Consider the following 17930-nt stretch of genomic DNA (forward strand, 5'->3'; position numbering starts at 1 on the left):
GTTCTGGCCACCCAAGCATTGTGGGATATGCTTCTCTAAGTCATTCCTGCTGGTGTTGGTCTTTTTTGCATGACATGAATGTTTACTGGGACAAGGCTGGAAGAGTAGTACTCTCACTACAGGTGAATGCTCTAAAAGAGGGTGAAATCATCTCTTTTTCTCATATCCAAAACAATATTTAATCATTCATTCTATGGAATGCAATACTGTTCAGCAGCAGGAATGACAGAGAATATATCATTCTGAAGTATCCTATAGCATGGGCTCATGGCCTAGCTTCACCCAAAACCAGGAACCAAATTAAGTCACCTAACACACAGACAAATGTTCTAACTATGAAGTTATATGTAAAACAGCATACCGGCCTCTCTTCTGAAAGAAAGCAATACCTGTGCAAAACCCGCTGCAAAGCGTATCTGAGCTCGTCTCATAAATCAAGCACCTCAACTTGCAGAAGGGAAGGAATGCCTAAAATATCATCTAGATGCTCCCCTCTCTTGACTGACAAGATCAGAGCAGTGTGTACCTCCTAAACCACACTATCATTTTGGGCACTCACAGAAAATTATGAAAGCTGAGACCTCTAATGAGTTGCAAAAATTTCAGAGTTAGATGCTGGCCAAGGGAGGCTTTTACAAAGGGCAGTTTGGGTACAAGTCCTCACAGTGGGGACTAAGTCAGAAGTAGTTGTTAAAATGCTTCTGTAGCTATAATTAGTATGGATATCAGAGGCTTTCATCGTCCAGTGGGAAGTAGAGAAGAAGTGCAAGAAAAATTAAGATCTCTGTGGTGTCTATGTTGGATTATGGTGGCACAAATACCACTTTGGGGCCTGTGTTTCTTTTAGAGTTAAAATGTTTTCTCACTTTATGAAGCAAAGGAGTCTGAGTTCTCTGTAATCTGTAGCAAGAACTGTAAAAATCCAAAGCGAGCGTTTTATTTTGCTTCATGATCCCCACTTAAAAGGACTCAGTACTCCTTTAAACAATTTGCAGATGCAGTCCCGGCATTCAGCAGCTCTCTGTCTGTATTGAAGCTGCTGATACAAATGTGTTTGCAAGTATGTGCCATGTCAGCTAAGGCAAGAACCATCAAGTTCTGTAACACTTTTAAGGAGTATGCTTCTCAAGAAGCATACATCTGATTTGACTTGTTATTTTTAGCTCTAGAAAGGAATACAAAACATACTTGCAAAGGAGTACCCTAAAAAGCCAGAGGCAGAAGACAGCAAGTTTTGCCAGTGGGTGGCACTGTGAAATAGACTTGAGAGGAGTAGCTGAAAAGGAAGAACAAGTGGCACAGCAAGAAAAAGACAGGACAAGAGAATAATGGTTGGAAATAAAATATTTTTGACACGTACACAGAATTTATGGGTTTTCAATATTTGCTTATTGTTTTCATTTCACACTTTCCCTGTTACATATTGCATTGTGAAACTGCTGTGCACTGCTATCAGGAAATAAACATTTTGGAACATATGGTTCTTGACCAGCTCTGAATTAATTTATTTCATTGTTCTTTCTACTGCTTACTGCAGCTATTTATTTTTAAAAATACCAGGATAAACAAGAAGAAGCAATTAGAAACTGAAACATACAGGATGCCTCTTTCCAAGAGAAATAGCTAGTCATCTTTGCTATTACCTGAATAACAAAGACAAATACTTTCCCTTGTCTAACACTGCAAAGGAAAGATGCATTTTTGTGTTCTTGCTTGAATCTAGTACATGCAAAATATTTCAAACTCCAGCCTCACTGGCTTATTTTAACTCCTGTCCTCTGAAAAACCATTTATATAGTTTTGCAAAGCCCAGTCTGGGCTTCTTTCTCATGTATTCTTTTGGTCTTTATAAACTTCCAAAAATGTATGGCTTATAACCTCTACAATAATTTTTACAGAATTACCATAAAACCATTCAGAGCAATGTGAACACTTTTTTTCAGCCATTCTTTAAATAGGAATACTGCCCTTTTTCAAGTCTAGCCTTGAAACACTGGGGGTTGTGTGGGCAATACCATGTAGGCAGCTTTTAAACAGGGCAGAGATGGTGCTGTTTTACTATCATGGCTTTTTTAGTTAGTTCTACCACTATTTTAATCAGCTGGTAGTTTGCACTGAATTCTCCCCATTGACCATGATATTCTCCTAAGAATCCTGTGATACTCACCTACTCGTAACTTGAAGTCATTGAATGAATGCTTGTTTATGACATCCAGTTTTGCCACCAAGGCAAATGCAAACTCCACCATAGTTCCTATGTGCATATACTGTCGTTCAGGTTCCTGAATTCAAAAGACAAACAAATAGTGTAAAATTGTTCTTGTGAGCCTTGGTTACTGTGAGAACAACAACCAAAATATGCTGAACACTTGAAGACACTTAAGCCCTTAGGAATGTCCTAATGTCAGCAGGCAGATGTAGAGAAGTAATGTAGATGGTATCCTGTCCAGCATCAGTTAGATCAAACAATGGCCAAGAGACAGCATGCATTTCACTTCTGTACTACCAGGCAGTCTAGAGGTGATAGATCCAAACCATGCCTTTTGATTGTCAAGTGACTGATTAGCTGCTATCTAATGCTGCAGGCACTCAACATCTTTGTGCGCCTAGAATTTGTTAATTCATTTTCTCTAAGTGTCTGCTTCTATTGTATTCCCTTTCATAATAAATAATGCTTGTGGACAGCCCCACAGAGTTTCTTCCCTCTCACTGTTGCACAGCTCAGCACCCTTATAAAATGCTTAAGATCCAATGAAATTCACAATTTTAAGAATTCTTCCACTGATCTCATCTTGCAGATAAGCAAATACTTCTGAGAACATTTAACAGACCTGAAAATGACTAAAACACAAGAGGAAGAATGCAACCCCACTCTGCCCTTTTATTTACAGGGCTTAGACCATTTATCAAGGCTGTAGACTTAATATCTCCTCATACATAACAAAGTAGCCTGATTTTAAGTGCTGTTTTGAGTCCTTTCAGGCTGAAGAGAAAATGGATTTTTGTGTCCCACAGCCCATGGTAGGATCTGACAAGGGAATGATTTCATAAGACATGGACTTCTTGATCTCTGTGAGAAATTACTGAATCTTCCCTATTTCTTGAGATAAAGGGACAGAAGAGATGGACAGATGACAACTTCAGAGATGACTCATGGAGTGCATGCATCAACCTAGGGTGGGACAGTAGTGGTGCTTGCTGGAACAGCTGTTTAGGTAAATGAAATCTGTTTTCTTTGGAGTTCACTCTTAGATAAAACAGATGGACCTGTTCAGACCCTTTTCCTAGAAACTTAGTCTTCCTTGGATGCTTGTTTTAAGTTGGGGGTGGTTCCCAGCAGTATGTCTACTAGTCAGTCGCTGCCACATATTGCCGCATCAGATACTGCAGGATCTGTGCATCTTTAAGAATCTGGAAGAAACTGAAGGCTGCTGAGTGGTGGATTTATGCTGAGAATGTGAACTAAATCAGCAAAGGAATGCTAACTGTGGATCTCCTGATTGTGGAAATAACTCAAATGATAAATTTCTTCCTCTGAATACACTAGTTTTAGTTGTGATGGAGAGCTCTCTATGTCTTCACATCTTCAGTCTGAAGTTCTGCATTTTATTCATTCCCTTCACCTCCCTGTATTAAATGTCAGAGCTAATTTAAAATAATTCCTTGTCTTCAGGATCCTTAGGGTCTATAGTTCATGTGGTAATTGCTTGTGTTTAGAAGGAACATGAATTTGACAAGAGCATATTAATCCTTAGCTTTAAGGATTTAATCAACAAGACTGTTGATTCTTAATTGCTGTCTCTCTCTCTCACTATCCCATAGTACTCTAAAGATCAAGGCAAAAGCAAAGATTTTGAATAAGTTATGAACTGCTTCTCTGAACTGGATTTCCACTGACTGCAGTTCCTAATCCTACCATATTAAGTAAACTAGAAACAAAGGAACATATTTGCAATGCTGAGTCTGAGGGTTCTATAGGTGTATAGTTACTAAAGCAAATCTCCCTCCCAGCTCAATGGAAAACATTAACTCTTGCAATCTTTTGTATGCTCTGTAAATCCAGTCCTGATGCAGCACATAGGAATAAAATGCTGTACTGTATTTTGAGTAGAAAGCCTGCTTTAGCAAACACACAGGTGGAATTTTCAAACTGCAATATGAATAAAAATTCACAGACTGCTAAAGTATATACTTGTCCAGTACAATACAATCTATGTTAATAATAAAAAACTAGACCACATTATTATACATAACCTGCAGCCTAGTGAACAAAATTTTAGCCTTCATTTCAGTATGCTTTTTGTTAAGCAGAAACATTTTCCTGTACCTGACACTGCTCTTGGTTGGGTGTAGCGCTCAGTCCTGTTGCTGCCATGTAAGTGCTTCCAATGGTCTTTATCTTTTCAACACCACTGAACTTTGGCTTTGACAATAACTGTAAAATAAGGACAGTCATTCATTATTCAGATCAGCAGCCCTGTTACTCTTAACACCAATCAGAGAATCAACTCTTAGAAAAGTTTCTGTATGGACCTCAAATGGTTTCACAAATATATACAGAATGAAGGACTTGAAGACAGGTAAAACAGTGGCTATAGAACTCCAAGAAAAGGGGATTTCTGTCTTCTAAAATACCTTTTTACTATAAAAGGGATGAAATTTATAGCAGTGAGAATAAATCCTATCTTATTTTACATAAAGGTTTTAAAAGTCAGTAGACTTTGTACTCATGTGATATTGGAACTGGATCACCATACCAGCCAACATTTAAGTTTTAGGCAGCTTTCTGAAAGTAAGCATTTATTCTATGCCAGTGGAATAGTCCATGTCAATGGGGTGAAAATCCAAGGATTTTAGTTCATATATCCCAATTCGTTTTGAACATTGGGCACCCAATGCTCTACAAATGGGTTTTGCTGCTAAAATACCCTCTATAGCTGCAGATCCACAAATTCACACTGCATTCTGAGTTAACTTCCTTATACAGAAATAATGTTTTCAGTGAGAACTTTATAGATGCCTTTTCCCTGTCCATTTGTAGTCATGCTCTCTACTTGCTTCTGACTTCAGAGAATGGGATATTAAAACTTTTACAATCATTTGATTTGCTTGTATCAAATGATCAGTGCAGATCAGGTATAACACAAAGTTATACCTGACTTTGCACATTCATATTTAGAACCTGTGGTTAATACATAACATTTAATGTAACTGCCTCAAGAGCTGCAGCTAAAGGGCAAAAAAAAAAAAAAAAAGTACACATAGGATTCTCATTATAGCAAATAAAAAGCAATTGAATATGATATCAGATCAATATCTGATTTATTCCACATATAAATCTCTTTTTTCCGTTAATAGTCCCCATAAGTATATTCTGACAGCTTTTCCACTCTCCACTTCAAGTATGTTTTCTGACTGTTGCATATCATGAGTTAGTAAGATTGAAACCATATGTCAATCATTCTTGTAGGAACATACATCATCAAAGTCCGCAATGATCTCATTTAGCAGCCTAAGACATTCCAACCCTTCCTTATTTACATCAGATTCTGTGTAAAATTCCTTGAAATCTGGAACAGACGCAAACATGACACAGACGCAGTCGTATGACTGATGATACAGATCCTGTAAAGAAAACAGAATGAAGAAAAAAAATTAATCATACCCAGCTGTAAATATGTTTCCTTATTAACATGCAGTGTCCAGGATCTAAAAACAGAGGTGTGCAGTAGTTAGAATGCCTTAAGAGGGAGGTTGCATGTTTTTTGCATTTAGTTGCATTTATTAATTTTAAACAATGCGTCAACCTGTTCATAAAAGAGACTTAATATATAAAGCTGAAAATACTCTAATGATTTTTTTTCTTCCTGAACATTAACTCTATTTAAACAAAATGTTCACAAATTATTAGATAGAGCCCATCTCTGAGACTTCTTATGAAGATAATTTAGTATGGCTTGCATGGCTGAAAATGTATTTTGTAAAACAATATCCAATTTATTATTAGCTGTTTGTTATTGTACTGACTAAAAAACTGAACCAAAATCACAAACTCATTGTATTACAAATGCATAATGCAGTATGACCCTGATTGATAGTTCCTAACTTAAAATGACAATATGCCTAAGAGGTCAAAATAATTACGCTTTCTTTTGCATAACAAGGAGCTGGGGCAAAAAGAAAGAAGTCACCTGAACTGAAACTTACTTATGGCAGAGTCTGCACTGCCTATTATAGTAGAATATCTCTACTCCACAGAAAGATTCTGGTGCTAAAAATGACTACTTCCTACTACCCCTTCAGTTTCCTCTCCACTGCCCTTCAACATTAGACTCTCTCTCCTTTCAGGACAAATTCATATCCCCCCAAAAAAGGCAGAAAGAAAGAAAATTTATTAAACTAATACTTAAAAAATAAATAGTTTCTATAAAAAAAGGTAGACACAGCAATAGAAGAGGCTGTGTAATGGTTTAGATTAGTGAATTTGAGTTTCTTGGCTAACGCACTAAATAATGTGGTGGGTTTAGTGCTGGCTAAAATTACTAGTGTACTTATTTTTTGTTGTGAGATATGGATTAGGAGAAGGGAAAAATAGATTTAAAACTTAAAAGGTATAAAGAAAATTTTATTAACAGGACTAAAAGAATTAGAAGCATTAGAATAAAACTTTTAGAACTTTTTCCTCCCCCTGCCTGATTTCTTTTTTTTTCTTAACTGATAACGTAGAGACAAAATTTTGGATTTTGAATTAGTTTCTAATTTTACAATACTTTTTTATTAGTTTTTATAGGGAGAGGAACCTTTTTTTTGTAATGCTATGGAGACTTCTTTACAAGAAACAGTTCTCTCTGCCTTTTTGATTTTATGAATAGCAGCTGCCTGGGAAAAGATTTGCAGTCATGAAAACTCTTCTCATTTTCACAGCCTTTTACAGCTGCATTTATGGGCCACATCAAATTATGGGGTATTATTTTAAGGATGGGCTGTTTAAAAGCAAAGGTTTTCTTTATCTACTTCTGCAATTGTTTTTGTTTCTGAGAACACAGGTCTTTTATTTTTTTCCCTGGAGTCAAAGGATTTTTATCACTCTGTTTTTTTCTGTTCAAGCTTTTCATAGGATCACAGTCTTTTCAGCATTTATTTTGGTTTCTCATGGATACTTTTGCTCCCATCTACAGTTTGAATACTTTATCTTTCTATACTCTCTCACAAATTGAGATATTTCAGTGTATTATTGTTTATTTTCATAGTCTTACTAAAAGAACTTTTAGCTCCACTAAAACATCTTCTCATTCTCTTTCTATCTGAAGCTTGACTTTTTTTTTTTACTGACCTTGGTGTTTTCATGTTGTTTTTTTATGTGTTGTTACTTTTTTTTTCTTTGAGAAAAGATCAGGGTCTGCAAGTGTCATCTGTGTAGTACAAGAGTTAATATCTCACCCAAACCTAAAGATAGTTGTAAGCAGTAGCTGCAGCAGTCACAGGAATAAATTTCAGGCCATGCTGGGCCCCTCTCTTTGCCCAGCAGCTGCTGGGAAGAAAAGAAAAGCCTAGCTCAGCTTAGGGCCCAGTGAACCCTGGCTCTGCCCAAGCCAAGAGAAAAAAAAGCTTAGTGTTAGCAAAATATTTACGGCTGTAGCCCAGACCAGCCTGGGGCCCTCTGGCCTCCTGTCCCACACCCAGGAGCTTCTGGGGTCCAGCCTGGCTCTCCCCAAGCCATGCAGGGCACAGGAAGAGCAGGGCTAGCTCTACTAGAGCTTAGTTACCTTTCAAAGCCAGAAGTAAAAAAAAGGCTTGTTTATTTTTAAAATGTAAACCTCATAGAGGCAAATCTAACTTCTTAATAGTTTTATCAGTTGTTTATTTTTAAAATTAGCCAGCTATTAGTTTTTTCTAAGCACAGAAAAAACTCTCAGCAGCTTCTTTCAAAAAAATAATTTTTATAATTATTTTTTCTTTTTTACTAAATATCAAATACTGCAGAACTAACACAGGCTGTTATCTAATGTAAAACTACCTTCAAGTTGTTATTTGAGTAAAAAGGGATTTCAGTGCTCACATGAAAAGGATTTATTCTGTGACTTCAAGAAGCATAAGATATTATTTCCCTTTTTACTTAGAAAAACTTGGGTTTTGCAATTTGACAGTCAGTGTGTCCTTTTGGAAGAACGTGGTGTGCCTGTACACAGATGTGGACAGATATAGTGGATCTTAACTGCTGATGTATAACTAAAAAATAACAGAATGATGGGAAAACTGCTGACTGTTTCATCCCATCATGGGTGTGAAGGAAGTTTCTGAGCAAACATGAAAATAATGACGGACAGGGAGGAACACGAGCAGCTGGAGGAGACAAATTATTCATTACTAGATTTTTGTGCCTCCTGTGTTTCCAAAGGATTCTATACCTATAGTATTGCTGAAGCTCCACCACGACTGTGTGCTGTAGGGATGGGATATATTGTTGCGATTCACAGCTCAAGCTTTATTCTCTTGTTGCACCATGATTAAATCCAGAATTCTGTGACTAAACCCAGAGGTCAAGCCAGTAAGGAAAACTGGTCTGACTGTGAGTGTGTTGTGTGTGGAGAGTCAGGTGGGGCACCTGTTGGCTCACTGGAGCTGCCCACTGTGAAGGGGACTCGGTCCCAGCTTGGGTGGTGCAAGTGTGACTGCCAGGGTAGCTCCTGGATGGTCAGATGGGAGTATTTCCCTAACAAGGTACAGAGACTACATTCTGTGGTTAACTCAGCTTTACTTCTATTTCCTCAGGTCACCTTCCCTGTAACTTCAGTTATAGCAACCTATTTGTCCTCCTTCCTATCTAATACTGGGGCAATATCCATAATGCTCAATAACATAGCACCATCATGGAAACAACAACAAGCGACACTATTTATAACCAGATGAGTAGTAGTTCTGACTATCACAATAAATTTCAGGGAATTTTAAGGAGACATCCCCAGCTAGTTTATTTAGATCAAAATAATATAGGATGTTACAACTGAGTGCCTTAATTTTCCTGAAAGTTCTTCTCTTGAAACAGTACTTTCCAAAATGTGTAGTCATAAAAATAAATGCAATACCATTCTAGGAAGGAACAGCTTTTCTTATTTTAACAAAAACAAAATCATCCTGTCCTTTGCATTCAAATCTTTTTCCTCTTTAATAACATCTGAAATTCTGCAAGTTATGTTCCTTTTACTGTCCCCTCATCTCCAGTGCCTGAAGATCTTCCTGGGATCGAGAAGGAAAACCAGTCTAATTCTATCCCTTGGAAGGCTATGGTGGTCAGCTTCTCTGGGGCAGATTTTTTTCTCTAAGTAAGGTGCTAGCTCCATCCTGTAGCTCATAAAGCACAATTCCTCTTGTTCAGTGATGGGCTTGCCAGTTAGCTTGCAGCAAAAAAGCTCCCAAGCACTTTTTACTAATAGAGAATCTGAAGGATAAAAGCATTAAAGAGAAAACTGCAAAAGCCAGATGCAGATATATTTAATCCCGTCCCTGTTTCCTACTTTTCATTTTAGATTTGAGCCTGTCTTTCTCTCAACTGAAAAATAACCTGTTTTGTATCCAGCATGGAGACCGTAAGCAGAAACCCAGCTCTGGAGGTTCTAGTAAAGCAAACAAACCTTTATTATTTGCTCTGAAGGAACTTTGCTTTTGGTGTATTAGCACTAGTCAATGTATATCCTGCTATAATGGTCATTTGAAACTACAGTCCCGCTGCTCCCCATTAGCATTCATCCACTCACTTTTTCCCTTTTCATTTTTTCTGCCTGCCTTCTTTTTAAGCAGCACAGTTTGTTTTCCCTTTTCTCCATACAGCTGCATGCAAAATATTAAGGGATGTAGTATTTTGAAATAGAATATTCATCTGTCTTCTTAATCTCGGAATTTGTTTTAAATAGAAGAGAACACACATAAAACTATACTAACTTGAATGTTTGGAGCTAAGGAAAACGTGGACAAATTTCAGTGTGTCTGTTGACTTAGGTATCCACACAGAGAAAACAAAGGCGTAACTGCCCTAACATCTTTAGGTGTATCTACATACACAACCTTGCTGACATTGAAACAAATCTAAAGACATGACAGATACTTTTATTTCTGAATACTGTCAGAGATTTGAATGGGCCTTCCTTTGAAAACTGTAGAAAGAAACAAAACAAGGAACAACTTGAGTTTTTGGGGTTTTTTTAATGGATGTCATTAAAATTATGTAAAATAATTTTTACTTCACCTGACATGAGTTAGGGAGCTCAGCACATTACCATTTCTGTGCTTCATTAAATTAAATAAACTCATTCCAATCTAAGAATCTTAAGGGGTGACAAGACAAATCCAGTAGTCAATACAAAGGTAGGCAGATAGTGTTGCACTGCTGGGGAGCTGAGGTAGAGTAGCACATAATCAAAAAAGCTGTCTCCTGATGGTTTGCTGTGTTTCATGCCTTAACTGAGAATTGGAGCTGAATCACCTTGGCTTCCAGCCAGCATCTTCACTGCATTCAAAGGAACCCCACAGCAACTTTTGTTCGACGTTAGCTACCAAATGAATATTTGCAGGGAATACTAAAGTATTGAAATGCAGTCCTGATTAGTATTCCTTAATGCAAACCACAGTGAAAGGGAAGAAAGATGTTGTCCTTTTTGGCTCAGGAGATCAAAAATGAATCCCTATATCTGCATTCTTTTGTCATTTTTGAAACAATTATTTGGCATGCACAAGTAAATCAAACTCTTACATTTAAGATCTCTATAGCTGTTACTCTCTCTAAATGGATTTATTTATTTACTGATTTTTATTTTCTTTATTATTACTGTAAAGGAATATTAGGAGCAAATCTAGTTTCCAGAAGAGTAAAAATGGACCTTTTAGGTGACTTTTCTGGTGCTTGGATTAGGTCCATTAAGCAGTGAGTAAGCAGGTAATTCACTGTTCAGAACATCTTTCCAGAATTAAGATAGTCACTGGTTCAGGGAAAAGGTTAATTTTCATTCTAATAAACAAGCTCGCCAGTGAACAGGAGAATATTCAGAACCCGGTTTCAACTCTGATCACGGAGGAAAAAGTATCTGAATTCATATGATTTAAAATTAAACGCATGTTTATTCAACCATTCTGTTCTTCCTCCTCCTCACCTGTTTTTACTGTCCTTCAATAGGCAAAGTGCATTGCCACTTAGGAAAATGTTGCCTTTTTATTTCAGTTATTATGGTGCATTCAGTGCTGTAAAGCTAACCTTATAGGAAGGAAAGGGGAAATGAAAGTGACTGTAATTTTATATTTTCACTGTAAGGACCTACTGTTCAAAACGGCATTAAATGGTATTTCCAGGGTACTTTCTTACAGAGTAGAGGATATACAGAGACAGCTGACCTCATTCTTCAGGTTTCTTGCCAAGAAGTGTTCAGCTACGTGGGCTGGAAGCACATTCTCCAGAAGCACCCGATTTAGGTTCTCCATGGTTTCAATCTCCTCACGCTCTTTTTTGAACTTGTTCTTCCACAGGAAGTCTAACCTACAGTAATATTCATTCTGTTACAAGAGGACACAGAAGTAAAGAAACAATAGGCATCTTGTCCTGTTGGAGGATAGGTTTAAGAGACAAAATAAGCACAGTACACAACCCCTACAATGCTATTATTTGGCTACTCAAATTAATTCCAAATCCCACAGAAGGCACACCCCAAGCATACACTTTGTGACATACATTTTATCAAATCTAACAAAAAGGCCCAGGAGAAAATAAGAAAAGTTGCAAGGTTCTTTAAACAATGGAAGATTTATTTATCTACTCTAAGGCTTGAGTAGAAATTCATTCCAGAAATCAAACACTGTAATGGAAACCATTTATAGTTCTGCAACTTAATATTATTTTGTAAGTGTAGAATTTCACTTAAAATAATGGGCATTTCAGGAAGACCCTAACTTTTACTAACTTGAACTTACGCCATGCAACCAGCCTGTCAAGAAGAAAACAGCCTATTGATATAATATACATTCAGTATATCAAATCATGATCAGACTATAAAAACAATGGACCAGTCAGTTGGGCCAACTCAGATGAGTTTGGTTTTGTTAGTTGCTTTTTTGTTGATTGGTTGGTTGCTTTTACATTCCTTTCTGTAATACTTTATCCTGCTTTTCTTTTTGTCCCTGAGTTTTCATAGTAGCTTTCTAGGAACCATAAGAACAATACCTGGAACCATATGAAAATACCTAACATCCTTGGAGTATCAGTATGTTTTGAGATCAAATTTCATTAGAAAGGTGGTGAAAAAGTAATAAAACTGCACTTTTGTGGAGCTCTCTCCACTTGCTTTCAATATTGTCAATGTATTGTCATAAATTCTGTGGCATTATTTCCACAGTAAAGCCTCCTCCAGCTTATCTCATTTGACCTGATAAAAATTAAGAGCTATTTCAATGTAGTCTTAATGATTTAACACTAGCAGGCAATCTCAATGAAGACTATGTTATTAACCAGAAGAATATGATTATGATGACATCTTATTATAGAAAAACTTAAAAGTTTTGGATATTGTTATTAGCAGTCAGTAAGCATTGACCTAAAAAATGAGAGTAGTCCTTCTGACTGGACAGTGGCTGTCACATCTCAGAATGATTCACGGGCACTCTACTGAGATCACAGCTAAAGGTAAGAGTATAAAGTTGAAATTAGATGTATTAAAATGATTTGGCAAGCTTTTAAAAGGTAATGAAAGAAAAAACCGATTAAGCAAATACTGTATCTGCCAAATACTTGCAGAATGAAAAAACAGTAAGAGGAAAATGAGTCCGCCACTTAAATGCATAGAGAGAAATACACTCAGGTTTCTTTTAAATTAGTTGAAAAGGGCCAGGTACTATTTAAATATTCAATTACAAAACTGAAAGGAAACATTCATAACATGAAATCATTGTTAACATACTCTCTTTGTTCTGATACCTATGCTAGGACATACTAAGGACAATACTAAGGATATAATTCAGACCTTAAATGCACTGCAAAAGAAATATTCTGGCTATTCTGACTCAAAGGTGACATTCTTCTGAAATAAAAGGCATCTTGACATCTTAGAGTGGATCATGCTGCATCCCAGAAATCTGGACTTTGGATGTCAAATAAACAAAGAAGCTAGATATTTTAAATAATTATATATATTTAAATTAATATATATAGATATGGATTATATATGGATATTTTAAATAATTATATGTTATTAAAGGATATTTGCAAACTATAAGCAAAAGAAGAGTAGACAGAGACTTAAATACTTGTACAGACAATCATAAAGGTACAGAGAACCTGAGAACAGATTTCTGCCGCAATTTGGAAATAGGATTTTATTGTTGCTCTGTCATTGTGCCTGTATTAAGTGGCAATTATCAGTCCTATAAAGTGTGAGGTCATGATTAGGGATTTTTGCAGAACTGTCCACATGATGCAAGATACATGCAGTCACTTTTTCAGAATGTCTTTTATATATATATGCTAGATATTCATACATCCAATAATTTAAGATTAGTATACATATAAATACACATAGAGGTAAATTCAAATTCCGCCAACAGTATTCATGAAGAAAAAAATCCAATAAAACCCTGAGATGTCAAGATTCTTGGCATAAATTGACAAAAGTAACACAGATGGCTGCTGAAATTAGATATCCATACATTGTACCAACTTTGTATTGAAAAGAAAAGGTGGTAGCTAAGTGAAATTTTCAAAAAAGATGTTGCTTCTTTAAAAGCTAGTATCAAACAGATAATTTTTTTACTACCTTACTATTTAATTAATTAAATTTAGGCTGCTCCAAAAAAGGGCAAAGAGAACTGAGATCAGAAAATAAAAATCAGAATGTATTCTACAATTTGGTTTGAAATTAGAAAAGTCAGCATATCATATTTCCAAGAGAGAAAAGCACTGGCTTATTAACTTTAAATTGTGGGTTTGTTTTTTTGGTTGGTTTTTTGTTTGTTTGTTTGTTTTGTTTGGGTTTTTTGTTTTTTGTTTTTTTGTTTGTTTGTTTCCATTATATGAAACTTTTGGTGGATATCCTGATCAGTCAAAACAGAGTTTCAGAGAACTGACAAATGGTACAGATATAAGGCAAATATCTGGAAAAGAAGAAGGAACAAGAGAGCAAGGTACTTCATAAAAAAACAGTGAATGGTAAGGAAAAGAGCTATTTAGACATACTGGCTAAAGCTGGTACAATTGGAAGAGTTGACATACTTTCAGTAAACATGCCTCCATCTACTACAAAGAAGTAAATGGTCATGTGACTAGCAGTGAAATTCAAAATAAGTTTTCATTGAATTCTTTCAGAAGAGGCTTTTGAAGAGATTATTTTGCTCAAAAAGGGAAGAATTTCCTCACAAAATAAAAGCTCACTAAAAAAACAGAACAGAGACAACAAAGAAACAGTTTTTACAGTTCAAGAAAATTGCCACAAGCACCTCAGCAGTAAAACTACCAGTGAAATTCAGTGTGGATAACTACAATATAATCAATCATGGAAAAAATTTACAGCCAGCCTACAGTAATGTAGGGTAATGGGACACAGTATTTTAGGTACTGTTGAGAAAGGAATTCATAGGCTATGTCAACACTGGACTCAAAGCAGATTATAAGAGAGATTCAGTACTTAACAGTGTTTAAATGTGAGCACACACCTTACACAGTCAAGCCCACACCAATCTGGATTCTCCTGGGAAGGGTGGAAGGGTCGCCATTCTCAACACATGGTCTGCCCGTCACCAGCCCATTATTAAGTAACTCTAGGGATCTGTATGCAGGGTGAAATGAGTCACTGTGTCTCAGTGTCAGGAAATGGTTGTTGCCTATGCTGGCAGGGCCATCAAAAAAACCAGTTTTGCTATCTCCTCCTCACTTTAGTCTGTTCACTCCCATTCTTCTGGCACAAGCATTGCTGTAGCCATGCCATAAATCTTGAAAATAGATCTGGCTCAAAACCAACCATTTCTGCAGGGCTAATTTTTAATCCTGAACATTTCCCTATTTTGATACACTATACACCTTCATGGTGAGCTGTTCCAGTAAAAGTGAGGAGACAAAAGGATAAGAATAAGCAGCTGAGGGAAGGTCTACTTCTTCCAGTTTAGCTGTGCAGCTAAAAGAATTAAGTAGGCTCATAAACCATGTAGTGATATACTGACTCTCCCTCTCTTCATCCCCACTGAACCACAGGCACTTATCCCTTGCCTCTGCTTTTGATTCAGGACAGGCATCTCTGTGACCAGTGGTGAGCATGTTCACAAGCTAGGCTTGCAGGAAAGCATCCACTTTTTGTTTGGATGAACTTTTTGGTTACTCATCCTGGGGACAGAAGAGCACCCATGGCAGCTGAAGGGAAATGGAAAGGCCACCCTTTTCATCAGTGGCTATTATCTTTAGCATTTTTAAAATAATCAGATATCTTAAAAAGAAAAAGTAGCAATAACTATCAGAGAAATTACTTGTATATTACTCTCTGTGGAAGAAGGGTAAGGAAGAATTTAACTTTGTTGACACTGCCAGGATGGCTCAACAGCATCCTGCAGGAGCCACTCAATGAAAGTAGAAAAGAAGAAGTTTAAAAACAGAAAGACAGACACTGTCACATGAATTTTTATCAAACTCTGAAATTCATTATCAGTGTTGGGAACACCAGGAAGATAAAATGGGTTAAAAAGGGATCAGACAGTGAAACAGAAAGCAGAACAGCCAATAGTAATTAAACACTGCCACAGAAGTACCAACTGGCAGAAGGTGGAAAGTATATGTCCTTGGAAAGGTCACTCTATGCAGGTTGATTTCCTCCCCTATTATTTTCCAAGCATTTGCTACCAATCAATATCACCAACAGTAGCTTAAAATGACAGGTCTTATGACAGTTATGTATTAAAATTAGTTCATAACATTTTCCAATAATATTTAGACTTTGCTTAAGAGTGTTTGAAAATGCAGAAGTTTTTTTCTCCGTCTTTAAAGGAGAATAAGTTAGCAGAAAAATCGAAAGCAAAAGGCTGAAGAAATACAAATATGTGTTATCATGACAAGGATCCTGGACCTACAGCTCTGAAAATGAAGACTTTTTCCATTGCGTGATCATTTCTTAGTTGGTGTGACAGAGAACACCTGTAGCTATGTGCAAAACAAACTTTCTTGCTGATCTGACTGAACCCACAAAGATATCTTTCCCAGTGAAGATGATATTCCTTCTTCCCTTTATTCTTGGAATTGTACCATCTGCCTCCATCTGAAACTTGAGCTGACAGGACTAAAGATTTTCCACTGATGAGATACAGAACTTACCCCTCTTTCTGAAGGAAAGTAGATGTTCTCTAGACCCATTCTGTCACCACCATCAAATGAACAAACTCTAATGTGCTGCTGGTGACAAGGCAGATGAAGAATGTTATTTCTAAATCAAGAAGGATGTTCCCCACTACAATAAATACTGCAGAAACTGCCAGATAAGAATTTTTTTGTGTAGTAACCTGCAGGGCCTGCATGGCAATTTAAATGTCAGTCATTACCTTTTGAGGAATTGTAATGTAAAGGAATGATTTAAGGACAGTCTGGAATAAAATCCTTCCCGTGGCTGCAGTCTGTGAAGGCTCAGGCTGTTCATGAGATCTCACATGGATTGCCTCTTCCATTTCATGAACCCTGTCTTGTGCACAGCATTGTTCTGGCACATTGGTCTAGAACTGCAGCTTTTAGCCATGAATCCTGTACAGGCCTGAGGATTTAGAGAAAAAATGGCCCTTGCATCTTCCCTCAGCTTAGTAAGGAGTAAGACCATTGACATCACATTTGTTCTGGAAAAGCACAACTGGGTAATAAAAAGAGTAGTTTCCTGTTGGGTCACAGCTTTAGTGCAACTGTGGCCTCAGCATGTGGTACACTTCTGTGTGAATGCTATATTGTTTCTGTGTCTGCACCAAATTGTAATAACTGTGAAGAAAATAGCTTGCAATTAAGCAATCAGGGAGACAGCAGATGGATGCAGACAGATGGGAGCAAACCAGGAAGCAACAAGTCAGTATCGGTCAGAATGACAAGCAATAGTCACACAGTACACTATCAGAATAATGTCAGTGATAGTTACTGGTAAGTTTTAAGGGTGTACTGGAAGGCAAGAAAGAACATAGATGCTCCTGACACTCCTTTGCAAGGGTATGGGAAAGAACAGGACAAAGGTGCTTCTTTGAGAAGGTGACAGACTGCATGTAGCAGTGGGAATTGTGTCCACTGGTGCAGGTGAAGAGAAGTGTGCATCTTACCTGTCTACCCAAAACCAGTAATGTGATGAAGAATATGAATAAGGAAATTGAGCCCATTGTCTTCAGGTCCTTCAGTATTCCTGGCCTATAAAATAAAAACATAGGTAAAGCAGGCTGCTTGATAGTTAAGCCATTATTACTTCAAGCACAAAAGTAAAACCATAATTTATAAGTACTACTTTCTGGTATATAAACTAAAAACATTTAAATATGATATGCTATATTATTTGATGAAATATCATTATTTATATTATGTAACTTTAAATAATTCTACTACATTCTCCTCAAATGTGCCTATGTTTTGAAATCCAATAATAAGATGACAATTTAGGAAAAATAATATCTTTTTTTACTTGCAAATGGAGAGCACTTGTAGCTTATTCTATACAAGTAGAATAAAAATAGATTTTTAATGCAATAACACTATTTCCATCATAGAGAGCTCGACCATATCCAATGAATATGAAGAAACAGATACTAAAGCACCTAACTCCCAAGATACCTCTTCACCTGAGAATTTCAGGAGGCACAAACTAGATCTTGTACAGTTTATTAAAAACTCTGTTTTCACAGAAGTCACTAAAGGTAATGGGAACAGTTCACACTAGAACATTCCTACTCGTGCCACT

General features: G+C 36.8%; 1 protein-coding gene across 1 annotated transcript in view; it reads right to left on the reverse strand.

The window, feature by feature from the left end:
- Nucleotides 1-17930, reverse strand: part of ADCY2 (adenylate cyclase 2) — a 270105-nt gene that overhangs the window by 3423 nt on the left and 248752 nt on the right. Inside the window, exons 19-23 of the mRNA XM_088055670.1 lie at nt 17302-17386; nt 11383-11541; nt 5479-5625; nt 4328-4435; nt 2168-2282 (exon numbers count right to left, since the gene is read on the reverse strand). Of these exons, the coding sequence (XP_087911796.1) occupies nt 2168-2282; nt 4328-4435; nt 5479-5625; nt 11383-11541; nt 17302-17386 (614 nt within the window). The remainder of the gene's footprint in view (nt 1-2167; nt 2283-4327; nt 4436-5478; nt 5626-11382; nt 11542-17301; nt 17387-17930) is intronic.

This window comes from Pseudopodoces humilis, chromosome 1 (assembly GCF_049639895.1).
Source record: "Pseudopodoces humilis isolate 2021_Gansu_Grassland_sample_001 chromosome 1, ASM4963989v1, whole genome shotgun sequence".
In the NCBI taxonomy this organism is placed as follows: Eukaryota; Metazoa; Chordata; class Aves; order Passeriformes; family Paridae; genus Pseudopodoces; species Pseudopodoces humilis.